General features: G+C 37.4%; 1 protein-coding gene and 1 long non-coding RNA gene across 2 annotated transcripts in view; both read right to left on the reverse strand.

Moving 5' to 3' along the window:
* The window catches only part of LOC118834374, a 134,805-nt gene that overhangs the window by 51,622 nt on the left and 56,695 nt on the right, over positions 1-26,488 (reverse strand). The gene's annotated exons all lie outside the window — the stretch shown is intronic.
* Positions 701-1,866, reverse strand: LOC118834373 (malate dehydrogenase, cytoplasmic-like). The gene has a single exon (XM_036741833.1). It carries the CDS (start codon positions 1,797-1,799, stop codon positions 795-797), a length of 1,005 nt encoding a protein of 334 aa, XP_036597728.1. The 5' UTR covers positions 1,800-1,866; the 3' UTR covers positions 701-794.

A 26,488-nucleotide genomic window follows, 5' to 3' on the forward strand; every position in this document is an offset into this window, starting at 1 on the left:
AAAGAAAGGTCCCACATCCACCAGAAGATTCATTGGAGATAAGGGCTAGAGCTGCTTTCATGGATATGGGAAAGTGCCCCTACCAATGCATTCTCTCTGCATGATAGTCATAGTCATGCTTTTCTGTGGTAGCAAACAACTAGAAACAAAGTAGGTGCCCGTTGATTGGAGGAAGGCTGCTCAAGTTGTGGTACAGAGATGTGCTTTGAATAGGGAGGAAATTCAGAGAGGCATGGGAAAACTTCAATTGAAGAAAAGGGGAATCAGCAGAACCTGGAAAAAAAAAACATGTGCCATAACTCCAGCTGTGGGAGCAACCAACCAACCCAGACACAGTGACCTGTTGTCCATCCTAATGACCGATCTGGAGGAAGTCTCTTTTTTTGGGGGGGGGCAGAGGTCAGCAGCTATGGACATGAAATAATGAAGTTAACATGCTGTCAGACACAAGCAATGGTTTTACTGAATTGTTTTCTTCTTCTCATTCTTCGTTTTAAAGGGGTGGACCCTGGGGTAGGGAGAGGAGGATGTGATAGGAAAACAAAGGAATCAAAAAGAATAAGATTTTTTTTTTAGAGTCGGTCATTTTTATTTAGATATCATCACTAACACCATTTGACAACATGATGAATGGTAGGCACAAATATGTACCAAGAAGTACACACAATCATTAAATGCATGGTTTTTCATATGCAGTTTGCCGAGTACAATATCATAATTCAGTACTGGGTTTAAAGACGACACTTATTTTCTTCAGTTTTTATGTGATTTGTAATATCATAATCTTTGCCTAGTCATGCGATGGTAAGAAATTCAAAAGCGGTCGCTTTTTCTTCTGATAATTCCTTTGCAGTGAGATCCATCTTCTCACGGGAGAAATCATTGATAGGGAGGCCTTCCACGAATTTCCAGGATTTATTCTTGATGACAACAGGGAAGGAGTAGAGCAAACCATCAGGGATTCCATAGGAATTGCCAGCAGAGATGACTCCCATGGAAACAAATTCTCCCTCTGGAGTTCCAAACCAGATATCTCTGACATGGTCGCAGATTGCTTTGGCAGCTGACATCGCACTAGACAATTTTCGAGCCTTAATGACAGCTGCACCATGCTGCTGAACAGTCGTGATAAATTCTCCCTTGAGCCAGCTGTCATCCTTCACAGCTTCATAGACACCAACTTCTTTCCCTTGGAGGTTAACCTTGGCATGGTTCACATCTGGATACTGAGTTGAGGAGTGGTTTCCCCAGATAATCACATTCTTGACATCGTTGGTGGTCAAGCCAAGTTTAAGAGCAATCTGAGACTTAGCTCGGTTGTGATCCAGACGGGTCAAACAGCTGAAATTCTCCTTGGGTATTGATGGGGCCATCTTGGAAGCTGTCAGGCAATTGGTATTGGCTGGATTTCCAACAACCACAACCTTAACAGACTTTTTGGCATATTTTTCCAAAGCCTGTCCCTGGGATTTGAAAATCTTCACATTTGCCTTGAGTAAGTCCTTCCTCTCCATGCCTTCCTTCCTTGGCATGGAGCCAACCAGAATTGCTACATCCAGGTCTTTGAAGGCAACCTCTTCTTTATCTGTTGTAATGACCTCTTTAAGGAGGGGAAGAGCACAGTCTTGCAGTTCCATCACTACCCCATCCAGCACACCCATCATGGGGGTGATATCCAACAGGACAAGAACAAGAGCCTGGTCCTTCCCAAAGACATCTCCCTTAGTAATACTGTAAAGAAGAGAGTAGGCAATTTGACCCGCTGCTCCAGTTACTAGGACTCTGACAGGTTCACCCATGGCTGCAGCTGGACAACTTCGGCGACAGACGACTAGACTCACCTACAGTCAACCAGGCGGGTCACCTCTAACTCAGAATAAGATTTTTTAATATAAATAGCTACAAACAGTAGTTTTTTGCTTGAAGTGTTCAAAATAATGTTAGCTTTGGGTATGTGAAAAGTTTATAGGTAAAGGGGCATGTGTGGGTGTGTGGCCAGTAATTGTCCCTAGTCTGGCTGTCCTTTCCTTCTTGAACTCCAGAGCAAAATGCTAAACTTCTTCAGAACTGAGCCCCAGACAGACAATTCAAACACAGTATGTCCAAAGCTGAGCCTCTACTCCATCTCCCAACCATCTCTTCCTTCTATCAAGACAAGAGTGCCTGTTCTCCAATCTTTATAGGCTTGGTGTTGGTTCAGAATTAGTCACAAACATTTCTTAAGCACCTCCTCTGTGCCACTCATAGATAATGAGGGCAGAGTCCTGGTCCACCACTGCATTCCATATTGGCCCTATCTCTTAGACTCTGGCAGCTTCTCTCTGCTCCCTCTAGCCTCCTCTTTGTGCAGCCACAGGACTAACCTCGTAGCACTGAGCCAGTCTTGTTCTTCTGGTCAGAGATATTCAGTGGCTCCCTATTACTTACCAAGTCAAATCTAAATCCCTTTGCCTGGCATTGGAGTTCTTCCATTGCCTGGCATCCTTGAACTCCTCTTCCTTTACTCTCAACTGTAACCAAACTGGATAATGCTCTGTGTGTGCACACCCTACACTCTCCAGCCTCAGTCCTGTGCTAACCCTCTTTCATGCCTGGAGGGCCTTCCCTTTCACCCAGTTCACCTGTTTAATTCCACCATGTTTTTTTTATTTTATAAGGTTTCTTTTTATTTTTTTTAAATTTATTTATTTTTAGTTTACAACATTCATTTCCACAAGCTTTTGAATTTTAAATTTTCTCCCTTTCCCTCCCCTTCCCCTCTCCCCAAGATGGTGTGCAATCTGATATAGGCTCTATATATACATTCATATTAAACATATTTTCACATTAGTCATGTTGTAAAGAAGAATTATAACCAAAGGAATGAACCGCGAAAAAGAAGAAACAAAACAAGAGAGAGCAAATAGTATGCTTTGATCTGCATGCAGACTCAGTAATTCTTTCTCTGGATGTGGATAGCACTTTCCATCATGAACCTTTTGGAGTTGTCTTAGAACCTTGCATTACTGAGAAGGGCTAAGTCTATCAAAGTCAGTCATCGCCCAATGTGGCTGTAACTCTGTACAGTGTTCTCCTGGTTCTGCTCCCCTTACTTAGCATCAGTTCATATAAGTCTTTCCAGGTTTTTCTGAAGTCTGTGTGCTCCCCATTTCTTATAGCACAATAGTATTCCATTACATTCATATACCACAACTTGTTCAGCCATTCCCCAATTGATGGGCATCCCCTTGATTTCCAACTCTTGGCCACCATAAAGAGCTGCTGTAAATATTTTTGTACATGTGGGTCCTTTTCCCATTTGTATGATCTCTTTGCGATGCAGCCCTAGAAGTCCTCCATGTTTATTCAAGGCTAACTCACATGCTACCACTGTATGCCTTTCCTTATTTCTTCCCACTACCAACCTTCTCTTTCCAACCTCCATAGTGTTCTCCTTAGCGGACTTAAATGCTGGACTTAAAGTTGAGATGATCTGACTTCAAATGCTACTTCAGACACTAGCTTTGTGGCTCAGAGCAAGTCTCTGAGACTCAGTTTCCTCATATGTTAAACAAGGATGATAATAGCACCTACTCTTGAGGCTGCTGTAAGGATAAACCAACACTGAGTGTTATAAAAATGTTAGTTATTATTATTGTTACTACTCTTATTGTATCTAATATAATTAGGTCAGCTAGGTGCCACAGTGGATAGAACACTGGGCCTCATCTTCCTGAGTTTATATCTGGCCTTAGACATTTACTAGCTGTGTGAACCTGGGCAAGTCACTTCATCTGTTTGCCTCAGCTGCTCATCTGTAAAATGAGCTGGAGAAAGAAATGGCAAACCATTCCAGAATCTCTGTCAAGAACACCCCAAATGGGATCATGAGGAGTCAAGATCAGATTGAAATGACTGAACAACATCTAATATGTTTGTTGTGTATTATAGTTATCTTCAGTTGTGTCTTATCCTACTAAGCTCCATAAGGGCAGGGACTATTATCTAAACTATTTATTTAGAACATTGCTCTGCATGTTGTAGGTGCTTAAATATTTGGATGATTATTCCTAGCATAGAATCATAATCTCAGAACTACAAATCAGAGATAACAGAGATTACCTAGTCCATCATCAGGTTCTGTGGCCTCAAGGCCACATGTGGCCTTTTAGGTCCTTGGATGTAGCTTTTTGACTGAGACCTGGTTTTACAAAACAAACCCTTTTATTAAGAGGATTTGTTCTGTGAAGTTTGGATTCAGTCAAAGGGCTGCACTTGAGGACTTAGAAGGCCACGTGTGGCCTTGAGGCCAAAGGGTCCCCAACCTTGACTAGTCTAACACTCATTTTTATAGATGAATAAATTAAGATGCAGTGAAGTGACTTAGCCAGGGTCTCCCAGCCTTTGTCAGGTCTCATGACTGTTCATTATTCTTCCCACGATACTAGGTCTTCATGTTCCTTGTTGAAGACCAAGCTAAAATCTAAACTGTCCTCGTAGCTGGTCCTGAAAGGTGACTTTGCAGTTGTCATTGGTTGTCTGCCCTGAATCTTAGCTGCTGTGTTCTTTTCACTGCCAGGTTCCAGCGTGGCACAGAAGCCTTTCGGGCCCATGTATATTTGGAGCAGCATTGTAAACACCCTTCAAAGAGAAATGGAAGTCAAGAAACGAAGGCACCACTTAAAATGGCATGATGACTGTTTTGTTGGTTCGGATGCTGTGGATCTTGTCTTCTGTCATCTAAGTCAGAATAAGTTTTTTGAAGATGTATCTGCATTCCTCATGCTAAAGTTGTGAGAATATGCCAAGCATTGATGGACTGAAAAGTGTTTGAAGCAGTCCCGACCAAAATCTTTGGAAGAGACAAACAGCCAGCGTTTGAAGACAGTAGCTGCAGCCTTTATAGGTTCATGATTGTGCCTGACCAAGACAATGTGCAGTCAGGAAAAGAGAATAGAGTGTGTTCACCTTCCAGGTTTGTGGCGAGTTCCTCAGTTAATTGGGGGTTGGGGCTGGGGAAGGGGTGTTAGACTTCATCTCTCTATTTAAAAAAAAAGGGGGTAGCTGTCTTTTTGCTCCTTCTCATTAACATCTTGGGTTTGTGAGTGGTCTCAATACAATGAACTCATTGAACTCTGTATTTAATAAACATAATATTTAAGGGAAAAAGTTTATGAAAAGTATTTAAAAAGTGAAATTATTTTTCATAAAATGTGTTTGGCTTTGGAAGGAGTTCAAATTTTACTAGGTAAGTAAAGCCTATATTTGAATCTTCAGTAGAATGAGTGAAGTAGAGAGTCTTCAGTATTTTTGACTACCATACTATATGAGAGTAACAAATGTATTAGAAACCTTTTTCATTAGATCACATCGTTTATCTTCCTAGCTTCCAAAGCCGCCAGCTTGAGAACTAAGATGCCAAAGAAAGAACTTGGGAGGTGGGTTAGAGGAGAAGCATACTTTCTCTGGGGTACTTAGAAAATACTCAGCCCTGGCTCAATCAAGGCAGCTCAGAAATTGGGCTAATGAATGAGGTGATTGCTTTAAGCCTGAGGCCACTGCCCATTCCACCATCCTTGTACTAGAAGCTGACAGTTCAGTTCTCAAAGGAATAAAAACCCAAAAGACCATTGAGCAGAACAGGATGCAGTCAGTGCAGCTTGACGAAGGTGGTTGGATTCAGTCTGTAAGTATTGATTCATGAAGTTAGATCTCTTGCTTTAAGATGTGAGAAGACACCATTATTTAATTCATCTGCTTTGAAATCAACAAGTTTAGAGGATCTGTGGGAAAATCTGAGTTTAAAGCCTGCTAACTCCACCCCATGTAAATATCTCCATAAATTTGTCTCCTCAAGGTAAGCTAAGATGATACATGCTGAGAAATCGAAAATGCCTTTAAATAGCAGAGTTATTTTTTTCTCCTTAATGTCATCTGTTTGATATTTCCCGAGTCTTTTATGAGAAATAGCTGGGAGAGAACATTGTGTCAAAACATACCTGATAAGACATAATTTCCATTCCAATTTTGTCCAAAGCAAAGTCATATGCTCGTGCCATTTTTTCTCTGAAATATAGGTAACAAAAAAGACGTCAATTTAATTCATTAGTTGAGCACTAGGCCTTGTGCTGGGGATTCAGAGATAAATAAACTATTCCTGCCCTTAAGGCACATCTTACTAGGGTTGAGCTAGTCAGCACAGATAATGAAATGCAAAATATGCAGAGTCAAAGCAAAATAACTGGGGAAGCACTCACAACTTCAGAGCTCAGAAGGCTTCTTGTAAGAGGCCACATCTGAGTTATTCTTAAGTCAGGAGGGAGAACATCCCAGGGGTACAACCTATACAAAGGCAGGGATGTAGGAAACACAATCATATGGACTGGGCAAGGGTACTTCAAGTAGACCAGTTTGGCTGCAAAGTAGAGTGTGTGAGAGGGAATAAACAGTCAGATACATAAGCCATGAAATCTAGAATCTTGATACAGATCTATAGATCTGGAGATATCTATAGAGAGATAAAAATACCTAGATCTAGAGATACAGATATATCTTATTGTTCTTGTTCAGGCCTGTCTGACTCTCTATGACCCCATTTGGAGTTGTTTTTGGCAAAGATATTGGAGTGGTTGGCCGTTTCCTTCTCCGCCTCATTTTACAGATGAGGAAACTGAGGCAACCAGGGTGAAATGACTTGTCCAGGGTCATACAGACCAGCACTCTATCCACTGTGACACCTAGCTGCCCATTGATACATCTGTAAAGAGTGAGATACCTAGATGCAGAGATAAAGATATATCTACAGACATCTAAAGATGTCCAGATCTAGAGATATAGATATATCTGTAGTTACATCTATAGGGTTCTATAAATCTATTTCTTTAGATCTAATAAGATGTTAAGGCTGTCTACACTGACTAGAAAGATAGGTGGGAGCCATGCTAGGAAGGGCTTTAGATTCCAGTAGAGCTGGCCTTTTATTCCAGAAACAGCAGGGAGCCACTCAAGTTCTTGGGTAGAGGTTATGACATCACCATAATTGTGACTTAGGCATATGAACTCAGTAGCTGGATGGAGTTCGAGAGGGACAGACTGGAGGTAGGGAGACCAGTTAGGGGGCTATTTCAATAGTCCAGGCAAGAGGTAACGAGGGCCAAAAGCAGGTTAATGACTGTGAGAAAGCAATGAGGGATATTGTGGAGGTAGAAGTGATAACAATATTCAGAAAGGCAATCTAAAATGTCATCTACAATTAAAACATAAAAAATATTCTTTGAGCAAATTAAAAGAAGCCAGAGGCAAACAAAGATGCTAATTACCTGGCAGCAAACATAGGATGCAACAAGGTAGAATGTGTCCGAGAACTAAATTTTTACTACCCTGGCCACCCCTGATCTTCCTTTTAGCTCACAACAAGTTGCAAATGGTCCATAGGTCTAAGCATACCTACTACTAGCTGACACATAGTGTTATTAACGTATCTAAAACACCATTTTGCAAACATCAACCTCCTGCTCCAAATTAAGGAAATGGTTACACAAATTGTTGCACATTGATGTAATGGAATACTATACATAATGCACTTAAAATGTACAAGTAAAGGAATATAAAGAAATCTAGGCCTTTACTAAGTATAGTAAACAAAAAGAAAAGCAGATGAGCTGAGTACATTTACTCTGTTCATTTACATATTTACTACAACAAGTTAAGAAGAAAAATGGGTGAAAATAAATGGACGAAGAGCACTCATGGGACTTAGAAATAAAATTATGTTTTATGTTTTTAAGTTGTTATTTATAAATAAATATTCGGAGAGTAAATTCAGTTATATGTGATGTTTAATATTAAGCATGTGATAAATGACATTTTAAAAAATAAGGTGAGGAGAAATAAAAAATTAAATAAAAAATAAAACCCTAAAATTTTGAAAATAGAATGAAAGTATAAAGAAAAGAAAAATTAAAAATTAAAACTGTGCCTAAAAAGACAAAATAGTGCATTATCAGCTGAAAGTATGGAGGTACCTGGAGCAATGGGGAGAATCACTTACTCTCCACAAAAAACCAGGATTGCAGAAAAAGTCCTGTAAAATTATTTAAGGCACTGCCATGTCATGTAAACTATCAACATAGCTGGCATCAAGCCAAGCTGAATTCTGCTAAGTTTGGTGTTTCAACATCAAAAAGAAGTATGTGTTTGAGGGGCTACCAGAAGTACCTAAGCCACTGGCTTTCACCGAAACTTGCGAATTTTTTATGTGGTTGAGCAGAAGACCCCAAGGTCTAAAAGACTAATCAAACGTGAAACCTATTATTCCAAGTCTATAAATTTTTCTCAGCTCTTCTCAGTGTCTGAGAGAAGTAATAGAAGCAAATGTGAAAATGTGCCAAAGCTGGTTTGAATTTTTTGGACTCCTGGCTTAACTTTCTTGTAGCTGGGTAGTTCTCCCTTGGTTTCTCTGACATAGGAAAGATAACACTTCCATAAATCAATATGTAAAACCTTCATAAGGCATCTCTGAAATAACTGTTAACACAAGACAACGTTATTAGCTATATATAATAAAATTTCACTTTTACATTTTTGAGGTGAAATTCATGAACATAAAGTCAGCAGAAAGAAAAATAATTCAATTGGATTAGTGAAATTTTGTATTCTCTTACACAAAAGTACATACATATGAGGAAAGAACTTCTGTAGTCTAGGTTGTCTTCATTTAAATAGTGGAGGCTTAAGTGATCAAGCCTATTCTGCTTATGGCCACTAAAATATAATTGCAACTACCAGTTAAACTATAGCATACTATTGAGTATGTTTGAATGGACTCACCTTTTCAACCTTGTCATAATTTTTAGCTGTGATCTGCCAAAAAATACAAAAAAAGGCTTAAATTTTGTTATTAACAGTTTCTTTTCTTAGAAATCTCTTCCCCCTTACATAGCAAATACGGTGAGAGTATGGAAGCAAAATGGGGCTTATAAACTTATTTTACTTGAAAAACTACTATAGCACAATGATTTTCATAATTTTTGAATGTCAAGGTAGATAATCCATAGCATAATTATCAAATAAGGCAAACCAGGTATTGCAAAATTGGTCCTAAGACAAGCAGCAGCATAGGTGCCCTCAAATGAGCTTTTTAAGGACAATTCTATTATACGAGAGACCTCAAGGAGATACTTCAGACTTTAGGACACGAGTCCTATGATGTAAGGAGAAAGAGACCTGAGGAAAAGAGAGACTGTTGAAGAAGACATCACCAGGGCAGGAACACAGGTAGGTACATCCACCACCAAGGGAAAGCCCACCTGGTAGCTTTTTGTTTTAAACAGTCATACCCACTGACTATGTTCTTAAGCTCAGTTATTTTGTTCTACTGAAGTACATGTACACTGTAAACTGGAGCCTTGGGACAAAGTCCAGTTACTCTAGCCTCTGAAGTGACCTCACAACTTACACCAAATATTGATTATGCAGCCAAAACCAAAAGCAGGAATCTGTAGGAGGACCACCTGATAGAAGGCTATTTGGACTGTATACTGAAGGTCATATTTGATTCAAAACTTGTTTTTGCCAAATAGCCACAACTAGAGTGATGGAATGAAACTATTGGGCAAGATACTGAGGGTAATTTCAGGGAGTTTTTCAATATATGTAAGTATGTACGTATGCATGTATGTATGTGTGTATGTATGTATGAATGTATGTGTATGTGTATGAGTATGTATGAGTATGTGTTTATGTGTGTATGAATGTATGCATGTGTGTATGCATGTATGTGTGTATGTATGTGTGTGTATTACAGCATATGAATCCAATTATTAGAGAATTGGACCTGTGGTTAATGAACATAACTGTCAGGTCTTTAGACTTTAGGAACATGGACTCATCTCTCTTAAAGCTATAGAATCATCTGTGATGTTGTTTGTTTCCAATGTAGTTGAGATTATGATATCAAATAGGACTGTGGATAGTTGGCAAATATAATATTTGTTGTTGTTGGGGCATCTCGGTGGCAAAGTGAATAGAGTGCCAGGCCTAGAGTCAGGAAGACCCCAGTTCAAATCCAACCTCACTTACTAGCTATAACCCTGGAGTCATGAAGAGTCTGACATGACTGAAACAACTGAATCAAAGAGGATTGTAAATAGTCTGCAAACAGTACATTATGTTACTTCTTACAAAATTGCTCTAGTTATAGTGATAAGTACTTTTAAGCTTCCCTTTACAAGAAGATCAGAGGTTAAGTGTTTCAGTCTTACTCTAAGTGCATTAATTGGTGACACTGTTTATACAACTCCCTTCCACCAACAGCCTTCAGGGATCTTACTGCATCAAGCTTCTTCCTTAAGAGGGAATTCCTGCATGTCACTCCCAGCCTCCAACAAGCATTATTCATCAGCATTTTAGAAATATAAAATACCCCAAATTATGAACATTCATAACTATTTTCAACATGCCAGTTAGTTCTACATCTTCTGCTCCTCTTCATGGGCTATTGAACAGAGCTGAAAGAAGTCTCACAACTGGGCTCATTGGGTACATTACAAATTCATGTTATCCACCTTCAACTAGGCCCAAGGCAAGTCTTTTTATTCCCTCCAAATGATTCCCTATCTAATTCTCCATAGAGACTAATTTCAAACCTTCTCTTTCTTCCTTAAGCATCCCATGTCTCTCCCCCTCTTTTTCAAATGAGGATTTTACCTCCTACTTTACTGAGCAAATTAAGGCCATTAAATGTGAATTCCCTATTTCCTTAATTGCAAAACCTATTGACACTATCTCTCACTCTTTTCCCTTATATACAATCTATGAAGGCCATCCCCACTACACATGCAGTCGATCCCATCCTGTCTTCTTTTAGTACATTACAACCTCAAACATTCCTTCTCAAATCTTCAGCCTCTCCCCACTGCCTCAAACATACTCAAGTCAACCCATCTTTAAATAACCTTCACTAGATGCCACCATCCCCTCAAGCTATTATCCTATAGCTCTCTACCCTTTGCCAACCAAACTCTTTGAAAAAAAGTGTCTACACTTGTCACTTTCATTTCCTCTTTTTTTGTTTACTCCTAAACCCTTTTCTATCTGGTTTCTGACCTCAATCTTCTCTTGAAAGTTACCCACTATTTCTTTAATTGACAAATCAGATGGTCTTTTCTCGATCCTCATCCATTTTGACCTGTCTGCTGGATACTTTGTCCACTCTGGGTTTTCATGACACTTACTTCTCCGGATTCTCCTTCTACTTGCTAAGCATCCCTTCTTCTTCTCCTTTGCTAGCTTATCATGCACATCACACAACAGCTTATGTGACTATTCCCCAAGGTTCCATTGCAGGTTCTCTTCCAGGGATTTCAGCAACCCTCTACATGCTATCTCTTATTTAATTATCATCTCTATGCACACATGCCTGGCACATAGTAAACAGTAAATGCTTATTCATTCATGACATATTTATATCTAGATCTATGTGTCTCACCAACCCAAGTCTCTTCCCTGAGCTTCAGTTTTGCATCACCAGCTACCTACTGCACGTGTCAACCACTTTCCCTTTTGAAATTCTCAACTTTTCCAAACTTCCCTATCTCTAGAACCTACTACCATTCGTCCTGTGCTATACATGACTCCTTTCTTTCCCTCACATCACACATGAAACTGCCAGACCTTGCCATTTCTTTTTTAACATCTCGTGTTCAATCCCTTCTCTCTATTTACACAGCTACTATCTTAATTCAAGAACTCCTTGCCTCTTGCCTGGATAACCACAACAGCTTTGTCTCAAGTCTCTCATCACACAAGTCCCTCCTAAATTCTGCTGCCAAGTAATTTTCTTTAAGCACAGGTCTGACCATGTCACTCCTATACTTAATCAACTCCAATTGCACCTAATTGTCTCTAGGATAAAATATAAACTACGCTAGTTAGCCATTATAATAAACACTTTGTGATCTGACCCAATCTATCTTTCCTGTCTCCTCAGATATGACTCCCCCTGCTTCCTGTGTTCAAAATCCAGCCAAATCAGACTTCTCTCTTTTCCTCATGTGACAATTCATCTCCCTTCACCCATTCCTTTACACTATCTGTCTTGGAAGTCTGGAATACACTCCAAGTCTTCCTCACTGAATCCCTCTCTTCCTCCAAAATATAGCTCAAGCATTCATTATCTTCTGCAAGATGGCTTTCCTAATCTCTAAAGTTGGTATGCCCTTTCTCCCAAATTACATGAATATTGCTTTGTATTTACTAACTTCTTATCTACTCTTTATCTACTTAAATACATGCTTGTTGCCTTCCCCATTAGAATGTATGTAACGAATATAAGTAAAGGATTGTTTTATTCTCTTTGTTTTCCCAGCACTGACTGCATATAGTAGGTATTTAATCAACATTTGTTGATTGATTGATGGTAGGATAATAAAGTAATAATGCTTTTAAAACTTTACTATATAAAATGGAAAACCATATCATGTCCTCAACAATTTGCAGCTGGTAGGTGACTTCATCATTCAACCTAACCTACTTTTCCCCGAGATATCCCTGACCAATAGCCATGACAGATTTTTCTCAGTCTTCATGCATTCTGATGTAGACAAAGCACGAGGTCTGGAGTCTCATCTACCTCTCAGGGTTGTTGTAAAGATCAAAGGAGCTCATACTTGTAAAATACTTGGCAAACCTTAAAGCATAATATAAATTCTAGCTACTATTAAATGGTAGCTTTTACTATTCTCTCCTGACACTTGGTTTAAGGATGTTTTTTGTATCTTAGAAACTAAGATCCAAGGGGCATGCTGGGGGGAGCGCAGGGAGAAACCTTAGCTCTAAGCTAAATCTTGATCAGTTGCTTAATAGTACCAATAGGAAATGGCAGTTAAAAACATTATTATATAGTTAGCAAGTTTTTTCATAGTATCTTAGAATATTTATTTCTTATTGATGGATATGCTAGCATAAATGCAATTGGAGTTGAGTTTATTGCTCAAACTAATTATGTCTAGACAATTACTGCAAGGCATTTACAATACCATTTATACCTTCTAAGATAAAAAAGAACTTTGTTTTTAAAATCATATATATGTGTAAAGTGATAAAAGTATCTCATAAAAATGTCATTACTTGCTCTTTCCACAAGTATTTGGGATGCCTCTAAAGTGAAAAAGAATGAGGCAGAGAAGACATTGAAGGTCATTTCAGAAAGTACAAGTCAATGTTTTCAATAATATCTAAGATTTAGTGTGTTGGCTAAAAATCAAATATTTCATTTTGAGAAAAAATGTTTAGTTCATTTGAGTTTTTAATAAGATTCAAATTTTTTCAAAATTGACAAAATTAATTAACAAAAATGTTAAGATTGTGATGAAATTGAAATAAGGTTAATCTATCTTTTTAAGTAGAACAAAAAGTATTTTAACATTTCAAATGAACTCAAATAATTTTCCTGGTATTTTATGAGCAATTCATGACTTGTGGGTCATTCAGTTAAAATTCACAATTGTTCCCCAGACCTAAATGATGAAAAATTATCTTTTGCAACTTCAGTTTTCATGTGAACTTAAATATATAAAGTTAATTTTCTTGCTGATGGTAGAATTTCTACTTTTGAAAGATGTGAAAATGTATCCCCTAACCAAATACCCTCTTCATTATTTTAAGCGTAGGCTGGTGTCTTAGTGGAGTGCCATCCATTACATATAGGAACATTTTTATTAGTGGTAGTCTTCAAGGATTATTTTAAAATACAAGGAATCTTTATTGTATTTGCTCTGTCCTGTGTATGAACACCTATGACAGGTATAAGCATCCAGTTGCATGGAAATTACATCATAATTTCCTCCTATAATAGTTATTTCTTTCATAGACCTACTCATATGAACTCCTGTGAAATCATAATTTTAAGTGCAAAAGGGATTTTTAAAAGCTCTATTATGCCAGATTCTAGCATTCCTATCAACATTTCTCATCCTCAGATTTTGAAAGAAAATTTATCTTTAAACCTGAGGTCATGCTAAAAGATAAAAATGATTTAACTTTTTTTTAATTGGGGCCATAAGAATTCTTATCAGTGTGTATAATTAATACAGAATGGTTCTAAGACATATTAAACAAAGAATCTTATATGCTGATAGCTCTATATAGCAATGCCTAGAAAGAAACCAGGTGGACCACATGAATATAGCAGCCCTTTATGTTTATTATGTGACAGAAGTTTAATCAATTATAACTTTTCAGTTACATTTTCGTAGCATTATGGGGTTATAGGAAAATTCCGAGTTTACTCACTGTGAGGAAAGACTTGTGCTCTTTGTCTAATTTCCCTAGAGAATGTACATTTCCAGAGAACAGGGATTGTTTTGTCTTCTGTATCTCAGCTTAATCTAGTAAATAATTGTTGACTGATTGACCAACATACAATACCCAGAAAAGAAGAATGATAGATGAATTTTTTATGCCTTTAAATACCTTCTGACATTTAATAACTGTTTAGCCCTGGACAAGTAACCTCTGTGAGCCTGTTTCCTCATCTGTAAAATGGTGGTAACACCTTCATCAAAATGGCCTTGGTCAGGATTCAATGGGAATTATGTTAAGTATTTTGCAAACTATTAAAATGCTATATAAATATCAGATATTCTCCCTCCTTAGACCCACAGATTGGTGTCTGTAATTCCATTCTTAGATCTTCTGATATCACCACTTCCTCTGAATCCCAGGGGAGCAAATTTGTAGCTAGGAGCCTCTCCAAAAATGGGCAAAAATTATTTTGATCGACTTTTGAAGTAAAAAAAAATATGGCTAATACAGTATGGCACAGTGCAGATAAAAATGGATTTGTCATCAAGGGGATAGCATTTCATAGCGTGGCTGTCTCAATTCTGCCTGAACCTGGGCAAGTTGCCTGAGGACTTCAATCTCATCCTCACTGGTACAAAATGAGGAAGTTGAACCAGATGATGTTTAAGGTACCTCCTATCTGGCATTTGAAGTTCATAAGAACTATCAACTTTGCCCCTCAATTTATGACACTTTATTTTCTTCATTTCCATTATTTTTGAAGATGGCTATAGTTGTCTTTATTCAAAATGTTGAATTATCTAGTGATTTATATAAATATGCAATTTTAATAATAAAATTTATCTAAGCATGTTATATTAAAATATGTATATCTCTAAAATGAACTAATTGTATTCCCTAAAAATTACCAATGCACACAATTGAAAGACATTTTAAATAACTGTATACAAGTGGATTTTCTTTCAAAGGTAGTAAAAAATAGAAATCCAATTTAGAAATTTGACATACATGTATATATACACATATGTATGTATACGTATACACACACATATATACATATGTATGTATGTATGTATACACATAGCCTAGACATATCATTTGAACTACAGTTTGAAAGGCTGTACAAAATCATTTTGATCACGTCACATTGTACACAGTATCGAATACTTTGCCTATCTAGGCAGTGGTGTCTGCTCCTTTACTTATGTTGAAATGATGTATAAAATTAAAATGTCTGTGACTTTCTTCTTTAATGTCAATCTCTTCACTAAGTGGAATAAATCCCATTTAGTCTAAATAATACAGTAATAGCTTTTTGTGGATTGTTTCTAAAAATTACACATTCTAGATCAAACCTTTCAAATTCCGTGCTTTTACACTATACCACAAATTGATCGGTTATCATCTTTTTACTTTGGAAATTACTCAAACAAATGGGATTTTCAGTCAGTTATAGGGAGCTTAAAAGTGCAGTTTATGACCCTAACAAACTTCATTTCAAGATGTTTTCAGATAAATAATTTTGGCTTAAAGCCTAGCCTGTAAAATTTAAACTTTCTATTTATCATAGCTTCTGTTTTCTCCCTAGACTCTGGCTTGTTGATCTCCTCAGCTCCTTCTGAACACATAGCTCCTAAATTAATACATCCAGCCCTAGTTCTGCTGATGTCCCATCCCATCTCACCAAGTGCTTGCTAGATATCTCCAACTGGATGTCATGTAGGTATCTCAAATTCAACATGTCCAAAACAGAATGTATCTTCTCCCCAAATCTATTCTGCCTCTAAACTTCCCTTTTCTGTAACATTTTTATCTATCTATCCCCAGTGCCTGGTACATAGTAGACAATTAGTAAAGGCTTGCTGAACTGAGAGGATACATCTGATTTAAGTGAGCATCAATTAACAGATTGTGAGCTATACTTTCAATTGAATTAAGATCAAATTTCACTTACCTATTGTATGACTTTGAATATTTAATTAAATTAAATTAACTTATGAAAGTTGGGTTAGTGGGCTAAAGTTAGGGAGAAAAGCAAATATTTTCCTATCAAACATAGCAGAATTTTTTTAAACATCGGCATAACAAATTGAATTAACTGAATGTAGGGAGTTAGTGCCAACCCTGGGGCTGCTCAGACCCTAGCGCTTGGCCTGTTTCCTGGGTAAAACCAGACAGGCTTAGTAGGGGTTGGAACAGTAGGCGCCCGGAGGAATGACTTTCATCCCTAACAGCCCCCCTCCCGCTTGCTCTGGTAGCCATCCTTTCTCATGCAGGCAGAGTCCATCCACCAAGGACTCACAAGCCCAGTAGCAGGAACCCAGCTGGCCATTACCAAATGCTCTTGAACCAGTGCCTAACACAAACATGCTTTAATTAATGGGAACTTCTTTGATACTTTACAAAGGCATCCTGCTCCGTGCCTCACATAGCTCATACAGTTCTGATAATCAGTTTGTATCCTGTCCGAGCCTTCCCAGGCCTCCTTAGATACTGTAGAACAGCACTCCCCTCCTGTTCCCAGCCTTCCCTGTCACTGTAGAATAGCAGTCCCCTCCTGTTCCCATATTCCTATGGAAACCACCTTACCACAGCCCTAGTTTTCCCATACGCTTGCAGGTAGCATAGTTTACTATAATCCAGATTCTTCCCACCAGATATTGCTACTAATCTAAGTGCAATAATACATTACTGAAGCACATCTCTTTTCCCATGCTTTCATCCCCTTGAACACCTGCTTCTGCTTATGTAGTGCAAAAACCTATAAATATGGATAATGGCTTCCAATAAATCGGAGTTATAACCATCATTGCTCCCGCCTCATCATTGCGTACTGAGATAGGGCAACTTGCTGGTCAAGACCCTAACAACTGAAGAAGTATAGTTAAAGATAGGAAAAGGAATCAGTTTTGAGGAAATAAGGTGTAAATATTTTTATAAGGTTAATAACTAATTCTTAGGGAGTATTTGCAATTAGGGGGTGAAGAGAGGATACAAAAAGGAAGGTTCAGAGAAGTGGGAAAACCAGGAAAGGCTAAGATGAAGGAGACCAGGAAGTAAGGATTTTCCAGGAGGAAGTGATAGTCAACAGCATCAAACACAACAGAGATGTAAGGAGACAAAGGATGTAGAAAAGATAATTGGAACTGAGAATAAATAAAAGTCCTGGGAGGGTAGTTTCAGAGAGCCACTAAATACAAGTTTTTTTTTTTTTTCCAGAGTTAACTGTTCCAATTTTAATGTACTTAAAGATAAACAAATCCCAATGTTCTTAGCCTTGTCTACAAAACCAGATGAAATGAAACAACTGCCAGGCATACTTGGTAGTGTAAATAAACAAAAATGATTATTCCAATGCTTCAGGTATGCTTTTAACCCAAATGGCTATGAGGCTTGCCAATACTCCATTTCACCAATTGCCTTGTCCTTGGCCTATGTGTCATACAGACAGCAACCACTGTTTAGGTGAACATTAATTCTTTCAGATCAGTACTTGTTAATATATATTGTTTCAAAATAAATGAAAAATTAACTTTCAAAAATTATCTTGAAAATTCTAATAGGAAAAATCTTTTTTACTTGGAGTTAATTTGGGGAGGATTCCTTTTGGTTTGAAATACCTGTCTCTGTGAATTCGCAAAGTTTTTGAGCTTAGACTTTTGTCATATCTCAAAATATGGAAATACTTGAGGATGTCACAAAAACTATATATACAAACCACTAATCTGAATATCTGAGTATATGAATTTTCTACTTGATAGCCCAAGTGATATTCAAGGAAATTGAGATGATTCATTTGCCCAACCTCTCATATACAAATGTACTGTCTTTGTAACATAATGTAATTCTTTACTGATGTTTAATTTTCAATTTTTATTAAATTTTCCCTCTTGATAATGTAAAAGCCCTACCTGCATAAAACATGGAATCAATGAATACACCTTTATTCAATAAATTTCCCTTTATCATTTTTTTTCAATTTCCAGGGATAATTTGAATGGCAAGCATATTTTGCTGTACTCAAAATATCTTATTCTAGTTTGAATGTTAGGGGATTAACTATCCATTATGTTATTCATCCTTTATAACTAAACAGAAAGATGGTAGTGATAGGGATGTTGGTAGAGATAAGACTGCCATTCCATATATTAATACGTGGTTTCTCTACTCTCACAGAATTGGAGTTGAAAAGGACCTCAGAGGCCATCTAATTCAACCAGGACCTGAATAAGAATCTCTTCTGTCACATACCCACAAATGAACATGGAACATTTGCTTGTTGATCTTGGGTGAGGGAATTCTTTTATCTCCTGAAGCAGCCCATTAAGTTTTAAACAGTTCCATTGTTAGTAAGTTTTGTCATATATTAAGACTAAATCTTTCTTCTAAATTTCTACCCTTTGCTCATAATTGTGCTTTCTGGAAATAGGCGGTGGTGGGGGAGTGGTGGGTGGGACAGAAAGTCTAATCTTCAGCCACATGAAAGGCTTTCAAATATTGTATATTATATATCTCTTGTCTTACAGAACCAAATCCATTTTTTAAAAAATTATCTATACTCATTCCCTTCATTTCACAGAATCATAGAATTTGAGAGTTGGAAGGTACCTCAGGAACCATCTAGTCTAAAAGATCATCCACTATAATGGCTAACAAGTGGTTGTCCACCCTCTATTTGAAGACCTTCATGGAGGGGGAACCTGAAGCTCATTCTACATCCTTTCCTTTCACTTTTCAGCTTCATGCAGCCTACTTCTAACTTCATCACTCAACTGAAATTGCTTTCTCCCAAGTTATTCATGATTTCTTAATTGATAAACCTGATGAGTCTTTTTTCATTCCTCATCTTTACTTATGTCTCCTTTGTTCTTTGACAGCACTGACCACATTCTCCTCCTAAATAAGACTTTTTCTCTAGGTTTTCATGATAATATTCTCTCCTGCTTCTCCTACCTGTTTGCTCCTCAGACTTCTTTGCTGGCTCACTATCCATATGTAGGTGTCCCCAAAGTCTGTCCTGGGATCATTTCTTTTCTCTACATTCTCTCATTTGGTGACCTCATCAGTTTCCATTGGTTCAATTTTCACTTCTTTGTAGATGACTCAGAGATCTATACATACTCTGCTGTGGTCCTTTTTATGAGCTCTGATCGCGTATCACCAACTGTCTTTTGGGCATTTCAAATTGCAGGTTGTGTAGCCATCTCAAACTCAATATGTTAGCAGGTAGGTGGTGCGTAGCTAGTACTGGACTTGGAGTCAGAAAGACCTGAGTTCAAATCTAGCCTCAGAGACTTACTATCTATATAACCCAGGGCAAGTCACTTAACTTCTATTTGCCTCAGTTTCTTCATCTGTAAAATGGCATATAATAATAGCAACTACCTGCTAGTGTTGTCATGAGGACCAAATGAGTTGATATATGTGAAGTGCTTTGAAAACCTTAAAGCACCATAGAATTGCTAGCTATTATGTCCCAAACTACTTATTTCTCCCCTGACCAAACTCATCCTCTTTTCCAAACTCCCAAATTTCTGTTGAGGGTACCACTATCCTCTAGTCACCCACGTTTGCAAACTTGGTCATCCTCAACTACCCACTCCCACTTACTTCACATATCTAGTCAGCTGCCGAGTCTTATTGATTCTCCTTCAATATCATCTCTCACATTCATCCCCTTCTCTCCAACCCACACCACTGGAGTTCATGCTCTCATCTATCACCCGGCCAACTGAAATAGTTTAATTGGTCTCCCTGTCAAATATCTCCCTTCTTGCACTGCCAAGGGATGTTCCTAAAGCACAGGTCTGACCGCGTCACTCAATCTTGCCTCTAGAATCAAATGCAAACTCCTCACTTTCACACTTAAAGCTCCTCACAACATGGGGCCAATGTGCCTTTTTAGCCTTGGCTCCCTCCCTTCAGACACTCTACTGTCCAGCCAAGCTAGACTTCTCGCTGTTCCTCACTTGTGACATTCCATCTTTGCATAGGCTGGCCCCCAAGCCTAGGATGAATGCTCTAATCACTTTCTCCCTCTTCAAATCTCTAGCTTCCTCCAAAGTGCAGCTCTTCCTATATGAGACCTTTTGTTTCTCCCTGCTGTTGTTGTCTCTCCCCCCACTAAAAAAATTACTTTGTATTTATTCTAAGGCCACTGGAAACAAATAAAGATTTTTGAGTAAGGTAGTGACATACTCAAGATTGGTTTTAGAATTATCACCATGGGTGCTGTGTAGATGATGTATTGGAGAAGAGGGAGACTGGATGCAGAGGCTAACTAAGAGGATAAAACTGTACAGCCAAGAGGTAATGAGGTCTTGAACATGGAAAGCTGCAGTATGAGGCAAATGAAGGGTATGGAAGAGATAGTATCAAGACAAAATAAATCTACAAGACCTGGCAACTGACTGGATATTGGGGAGTGAGAGGTGAGGGAAAGGGGAAGTCAGGATTGACAAGGTTGCAAAGCTGAGTTGTTTGATTCTTAAGGAATCTATCTACCATCAATGAAGATCATGAATCCTGAAAGCTTATAAAACTCATTTTGCAAAACCTGAATACCAAGCACATTCTTCTTTAAAATAAAATGTCCCACCAAATCCAACTTATCAATATAGTCTCTCACCGGTACAATTGATAGGTCAGAAATTATCTGTGCGTTGTTATATCTGGCAACTTATCACCCTACTAATTTTAATTCATTCTTCACTCCCAATTTTTAGTCAAGAAAACACAATTCATGTTTGTAATTTAACCCCCAAATTAGAGACCTAATGTAATTTTATATGTGGTTTATATTTTACCATTTCCTAAATGCATTTTATTTCTAAAGAACCATACCCCCTGCCATGAATTTGGGAAGCAGGTGAGAAAAATCTTGAATAAAGCATTGATCATATGTTTATGAATTCTAAATTTCATGTATCTAAATTATACTCGTATTCCATTCATTGATTTCTTTCAAGTTGGTCAACCATATCTTTGAAATTAATGCAAGAAACCTGACAAACATTAGCTATTTAACACAATACGGAAACATGCATTTGTATTAGTTCTTTGCTTCAGTTACATGATCGCTCTAAATCTCTATTTTTTTCTTAAGTCTTTTAGGGCCAATATACTCATTTTTAACTTCCATTTTCAACCCTTCTCACCTTTTAGAATTACTGAGATTCTGAATTATATATAGTTGTATTTCAATTCAATTCCTGTAATTCAATTCAAATCCTGCCTTGGCTGTACATATTAACTGTGTGACCTTGGACAAGTCACTCACCTATCTGGTTCTCTTTCTTCATCTGTAGAATAAAAGGGTTGAAATAGATGCTGAACTCCTGGCTGTGATCCAAATCTGTGATCCAAAGATCCTAACTGCCCATAAATACATGCACACATATGCTTGTAAATAGTTCATTTTTGAAGTCATCATTCCTTTTAAGATTACAATTCAATCTGTTTGGCAAAAACTCTCTTAAATCACTTTGTTTAGGAATATTACTAGGATTATGACTGCGTTCTATATCATCTACATCAGGCAGAGACAGGACATACTTTTCCTAAATCCTTTTGGTTTAAAAAAAAAAGGATATCACTATCTAGCAAGGAAGAGGATATAGGCTATGGAATAAAAATACTACTTAAGCTAGAATTTTGAGGCTAAGAGATCTCACTAGTTTCTGTGTATCCCAACTTAGCACTTAATTCCCAAATCACATGTTCCTCATGCCATACATCTGATATATACAGTTTTAATTTCTGAAGTAGATATTCCACATACTGCAATATTCACGTTTAAAATGTAGGATGAGTTATACCTTGAGGATTTTGAGAAAGGGTTAATGCACGCTGGCTACATAGGTATCACATCCTCTTATATCATCGTGGGAAACCAAGGAAATGTTTACAAGTGGGAAATTATTCGTTGGAGACAAGAAATGGATTTTGAAACTGTTTGGAGAGGAAATTTCCTTGCTTAATATTGATAACTATTAGAAGTTAATGTTTGCCACATAAACTGAAATTTGATTTTCTGAAATTTACATATCACCTGAAGATTAGCAAAGCACTGGAAAGATTAGTAATAAGAATACCTAGAGTTTCTGTACCATGTTAAGGTTTGCAAAATGCTTTATAATTCTCATCTCCTTCGATCCTCACAACAACCCTGGGATGTGGGTGTTATTATCCCCTTGGCAGATGAGGAAACTGAGGCTGAGAAATCAAGTGACCTGCCCAGCATCACATGGTCAGTGTCTGAGGCAGAATTTGAATTCAGGTCTTTCTGACTCCAGGTCTAGCTGGGATAACTAAATTTGTTGAAAAAAAAAAAAACTTTTCGTGTTCTTTGGGAGGAGGGGACCAAACTATGATTTTATCAGTGTAAGGAGCCTACCCCTTCTACCGATTCAGATTAGCAAACTTTCAGCTTATTTGGAACTTAATTGTATAGTTTTGTCTGAGGTGATGAGAGGTTATGATATGCTGAAAGTCACACAACTAATATGTATAAGAAGCCGGACTTCGACCTAGATCTCTCTGCTTCCAAGGCCAGCCCTCTATTTACTGTACCATTTTGCCCGTCAGGATATATTAATTATCTTTTAAACTAATATGAGGAATATTATAAGCACTGGGGTTCATATATATACGTGTGTATATATATATATATATACACACACACATACATATATAAACAGAACCATTTAGTGATCATGTATTTACATAATTTTTATTTTGGGGTTTAAAATAATATAAATGCACAATAATGAATTGAGTTCCATGTATATGAGACATTCTATTTGCATAAATGCCTAAAATAATATAAGATCTAGAATAAATGTGCTGAATTTCAAGTGAAGCAATCCAAGATTTTGCTTACATGATAGCAAAGTGTCTCCATGAAAACATGGACTTTTGAACATTCAACTGAATGACTGGCTTTACATAAGAGGTTTGTGCTTTACAGACAGAATAAAAGAAATGAACTCAAATGAAAGACTTTTCAGTTAGATATAAGAAAAACTAAAACACCTAAATAGGCAACCATAGGCAATTACCTAAGGTTTCTGCTAACCCTACTTATTCCTGATACCTTCTAAGAACTTTAAATAAGGGATAATCTGGGAGAGAACTTGGCTTGAAGAACAAGAAAGAACAAATGGCCTCTGGGTATCTAGTTCCACCTCAAGGGCAAAAACATTTTTTCTTCTAAGTACCTTAGAGACCTAACCTTCTACCTGGAAAGCTAATGCAATTCTAAAGCATGTTTTAGAAATTTTTTTCAGGTAATATTTTTGTTTTCCTTAGCAAAGATAAAAAAGAGGATTCTTATTTTTTTTTACAATTTATTTAAAGATTAATATGTCTAGACTTGAGAATACATTGTTCTTAAAATTTCTATTATGCATAAATGCCTGAGAAGCATAATGTGATGAAAGGGAATAGCATGAGAACTTTAAAGTAATTTAGACACTGTCCCTACATATTACAAATGAGCATTTTAGAATTGTGCAACTGGTTATTTTGTATTAGGAAGAAATTTCATCAGAATAAAGGCATGAGTTGCTCTGATACCTGTATATCTTCATGTGGATAAAGTTTCTGTATGATTGGCCCATCACCAAGATCACAAACAATGAAATTCGATTACTTGGAAATTGTGCCTCCAAACTTTATTTGTAAAAGTGAGAGTAATGACAGCTTCAGAGAATTTCAACTCATGTCGACATTATAGCCCTGTTTGTTAGAAAAGGTTTTTGAGATATGTGAAAATCAAAGTGAATATGATTACCTTAAAAGTTGTTATTTTTAAAATAACAGATAACCCTGAAGCACAAAAGATCTCTTGCTTTCTCTTGTGATTTTTTTCTTTTTAAACAGCTATGTTAATTTTCAATATGTATAATAGAAATACTTTCAAGATCATCAGAGACACAAATCAAATAGAAAATAGAATTAATATGGATACAGAAAGTTGAATAATGTAGAAAATGGTCATACAAAACATTTAATTCTGTCAAAGAAAGATAAAATTACATTTAAAATATCTCCTCATAAAGAAATTACAAGAAATAAGCATTTAGAGACATGCCTCCCCAAAATGAGTTCAAAAGTAGATGAAGAATTCCCCCAACAATGTAGGTTAGCACTTTCTCTACAACTCATAGTCTTAGAGTTGCTTAGAGTACTGAAATGATAAATGAGCAACAGGCCCAGGGTCATAGAACCAGTTTGGGTCAGCAGGGAGGATTTGAACTCAAGTGATACTGGCTCAGAGTCCAGCTCTCTATTATACCATGTTGCCCTGCATCCAGAAGAGGGCCTTACTGTGAGTCTGCAAATGCTTTCAATACTGCAAAAAACTGGATTCACATGTAGGTATGCCCTCCATAAACATATACTGGAATTCTTCCATAACTTTTTGTTTCATGCAAATCAATTTTCTAATAAATTTAAGGTTAATATTTGCTCTGCTCAGGACGCAATCTGTACAGTTCTAAGACTGTCAAATTCGGTTTTCACATTTAAGTTAAATACTTCAGAAATACTTATTTTCACAAACTCCACTTAAAACATGATAGTTTATAAAAGTTCCACACAATATACCTTTTTTTCAAAAATATTATCTTACGCTGCAACGCTAAAGTGTGTGTGTGTGTGTGTGTGTGTGTGTGTGTGTGTGTGAGCGCGCGCGCGCGCGCGTGTGTGTGTGTGTTTGGTCTGAACTTCTGATTTCATTGATGTAGAGCAGTACTGTCAACATAATATAGAAATGGGGCCATTAAGTCACAGAAGGATCTCCGCCAGCTGCATAATGACTTAAATTTATGTTCACTATGAAAGATATCAGTCCTGCGATGACACATTTGATGCTTTTTAAGTCTGTTAAAGCCCATTTAGGGATGATTGTTTAGTGAATAAGTTTGTTACTATATCAAAATTAAATAGGTATATGTTATTTGGTTTGTGGAACAAAGATGCACATCAGAAAATAAGAAACTATGTCAAGCAATTTATTAACTTATAATTTTACTCAAGATTATGAAAATAATTGTCAGAACTATTCATGAACTTAGAAGACTCTTAAGAATATCAATATGAACAAAAATATTAAAGAAAATATGTTCGATGAAAAAGTGACAATATTTAAGTTTTATTAAATTAAAATTATGGCAGCTTCTATTTTATATAAATCAGGAGTTCTTAACTTGGTGTCCATGAACTTTTTTTATATTTTGCAACTGCATGTTAGTTAATATAAATGATTTCCTTTGTAACCTTAGGGATTTTATTTTATGCATTTAAAATATTATTTAAAGAAGCAGCTTGAATATCTGGTTTAAAAAAATCTCAATCCCTTATGGAACATATTAATACCTGAATAACGTCAACTGTTTACACATTTTCGAATAGCCAAACTTATTGAATTTTCACTTTTCATTGACATGTTTGGCATGTCATTATCAAATATAAAAAAAGACTGAGGCAACAGTGCTTAGATATGACTAATCTTGGTGGGCCCAATATGATTATGCAAGTCAACCAATAAAATTATACTTGTCACACATAATAATTTTGTTGCCATTCAACTTCTGAAGTTAAAAATGTCATGATTGTCACAAAAACACCAAAGACAAAAGTAGCTTCTTTTTTGAAGGAATGGGAGAAGAGGAAAGGTCTGTGGAGAGGGGTGGAAAGACTGGGGAGGGGGTGCGGTGAAAGAAGGGCACCTTAGGGAGAGGGATTGGATACAAGAGAAAGCTACTGTCTTGGTAATCTTCTAAGCCTATGTGTCGGGGGCTGCACCCCGACCACCGCCTACCACTTACCCTGCCCTCGGGTCTTCGGACGTCTCCGGCTCCTCTCGGGGGATGCGAGAGGAGAATCACCAGGCAGTACACCGGAATGAACAAGCAGCAGCTTTATTGCATGGCCTGCCAGAAATCTCAGAAAACTCCTCCACACCCTCTCTGGGGCACGCCTTATCTATCCTCCCAGGGTGTTCTGGGTTGGCTCCTCCCCCGTTCCTCCCCGAGGGTGGAGCTCCTCCAGTAAGAGCCGCCCCAGTGCTGAAGTGCCGGAAGCCACACAGGCATTGCCACGTCAGCAGGTCCAGACTCCCTGGCGTCTCACTACCCTCTGGGGGGACTAGGTCCAGAGCGCCCCTAACACCTATGGTTTAAAAATTAGGTACCACTTGATC

The sequence above is a fragment of the Trichosurus vulpecula genome, chromosome 1 (genome assembly GCF_011100635.1).
Source record: "Trichosurus vulpecula isolate mTriVul1 chromosome 1, mTriVul1.pri, whole genome shotgun sequence".
Classification (NCBI taxonomy): Eukaryota; Metazoa; Chordata; class Mammalia; order Diprotodontia; family Phalangeridae; genus Trichosurus; species Trichosurus vulpecula.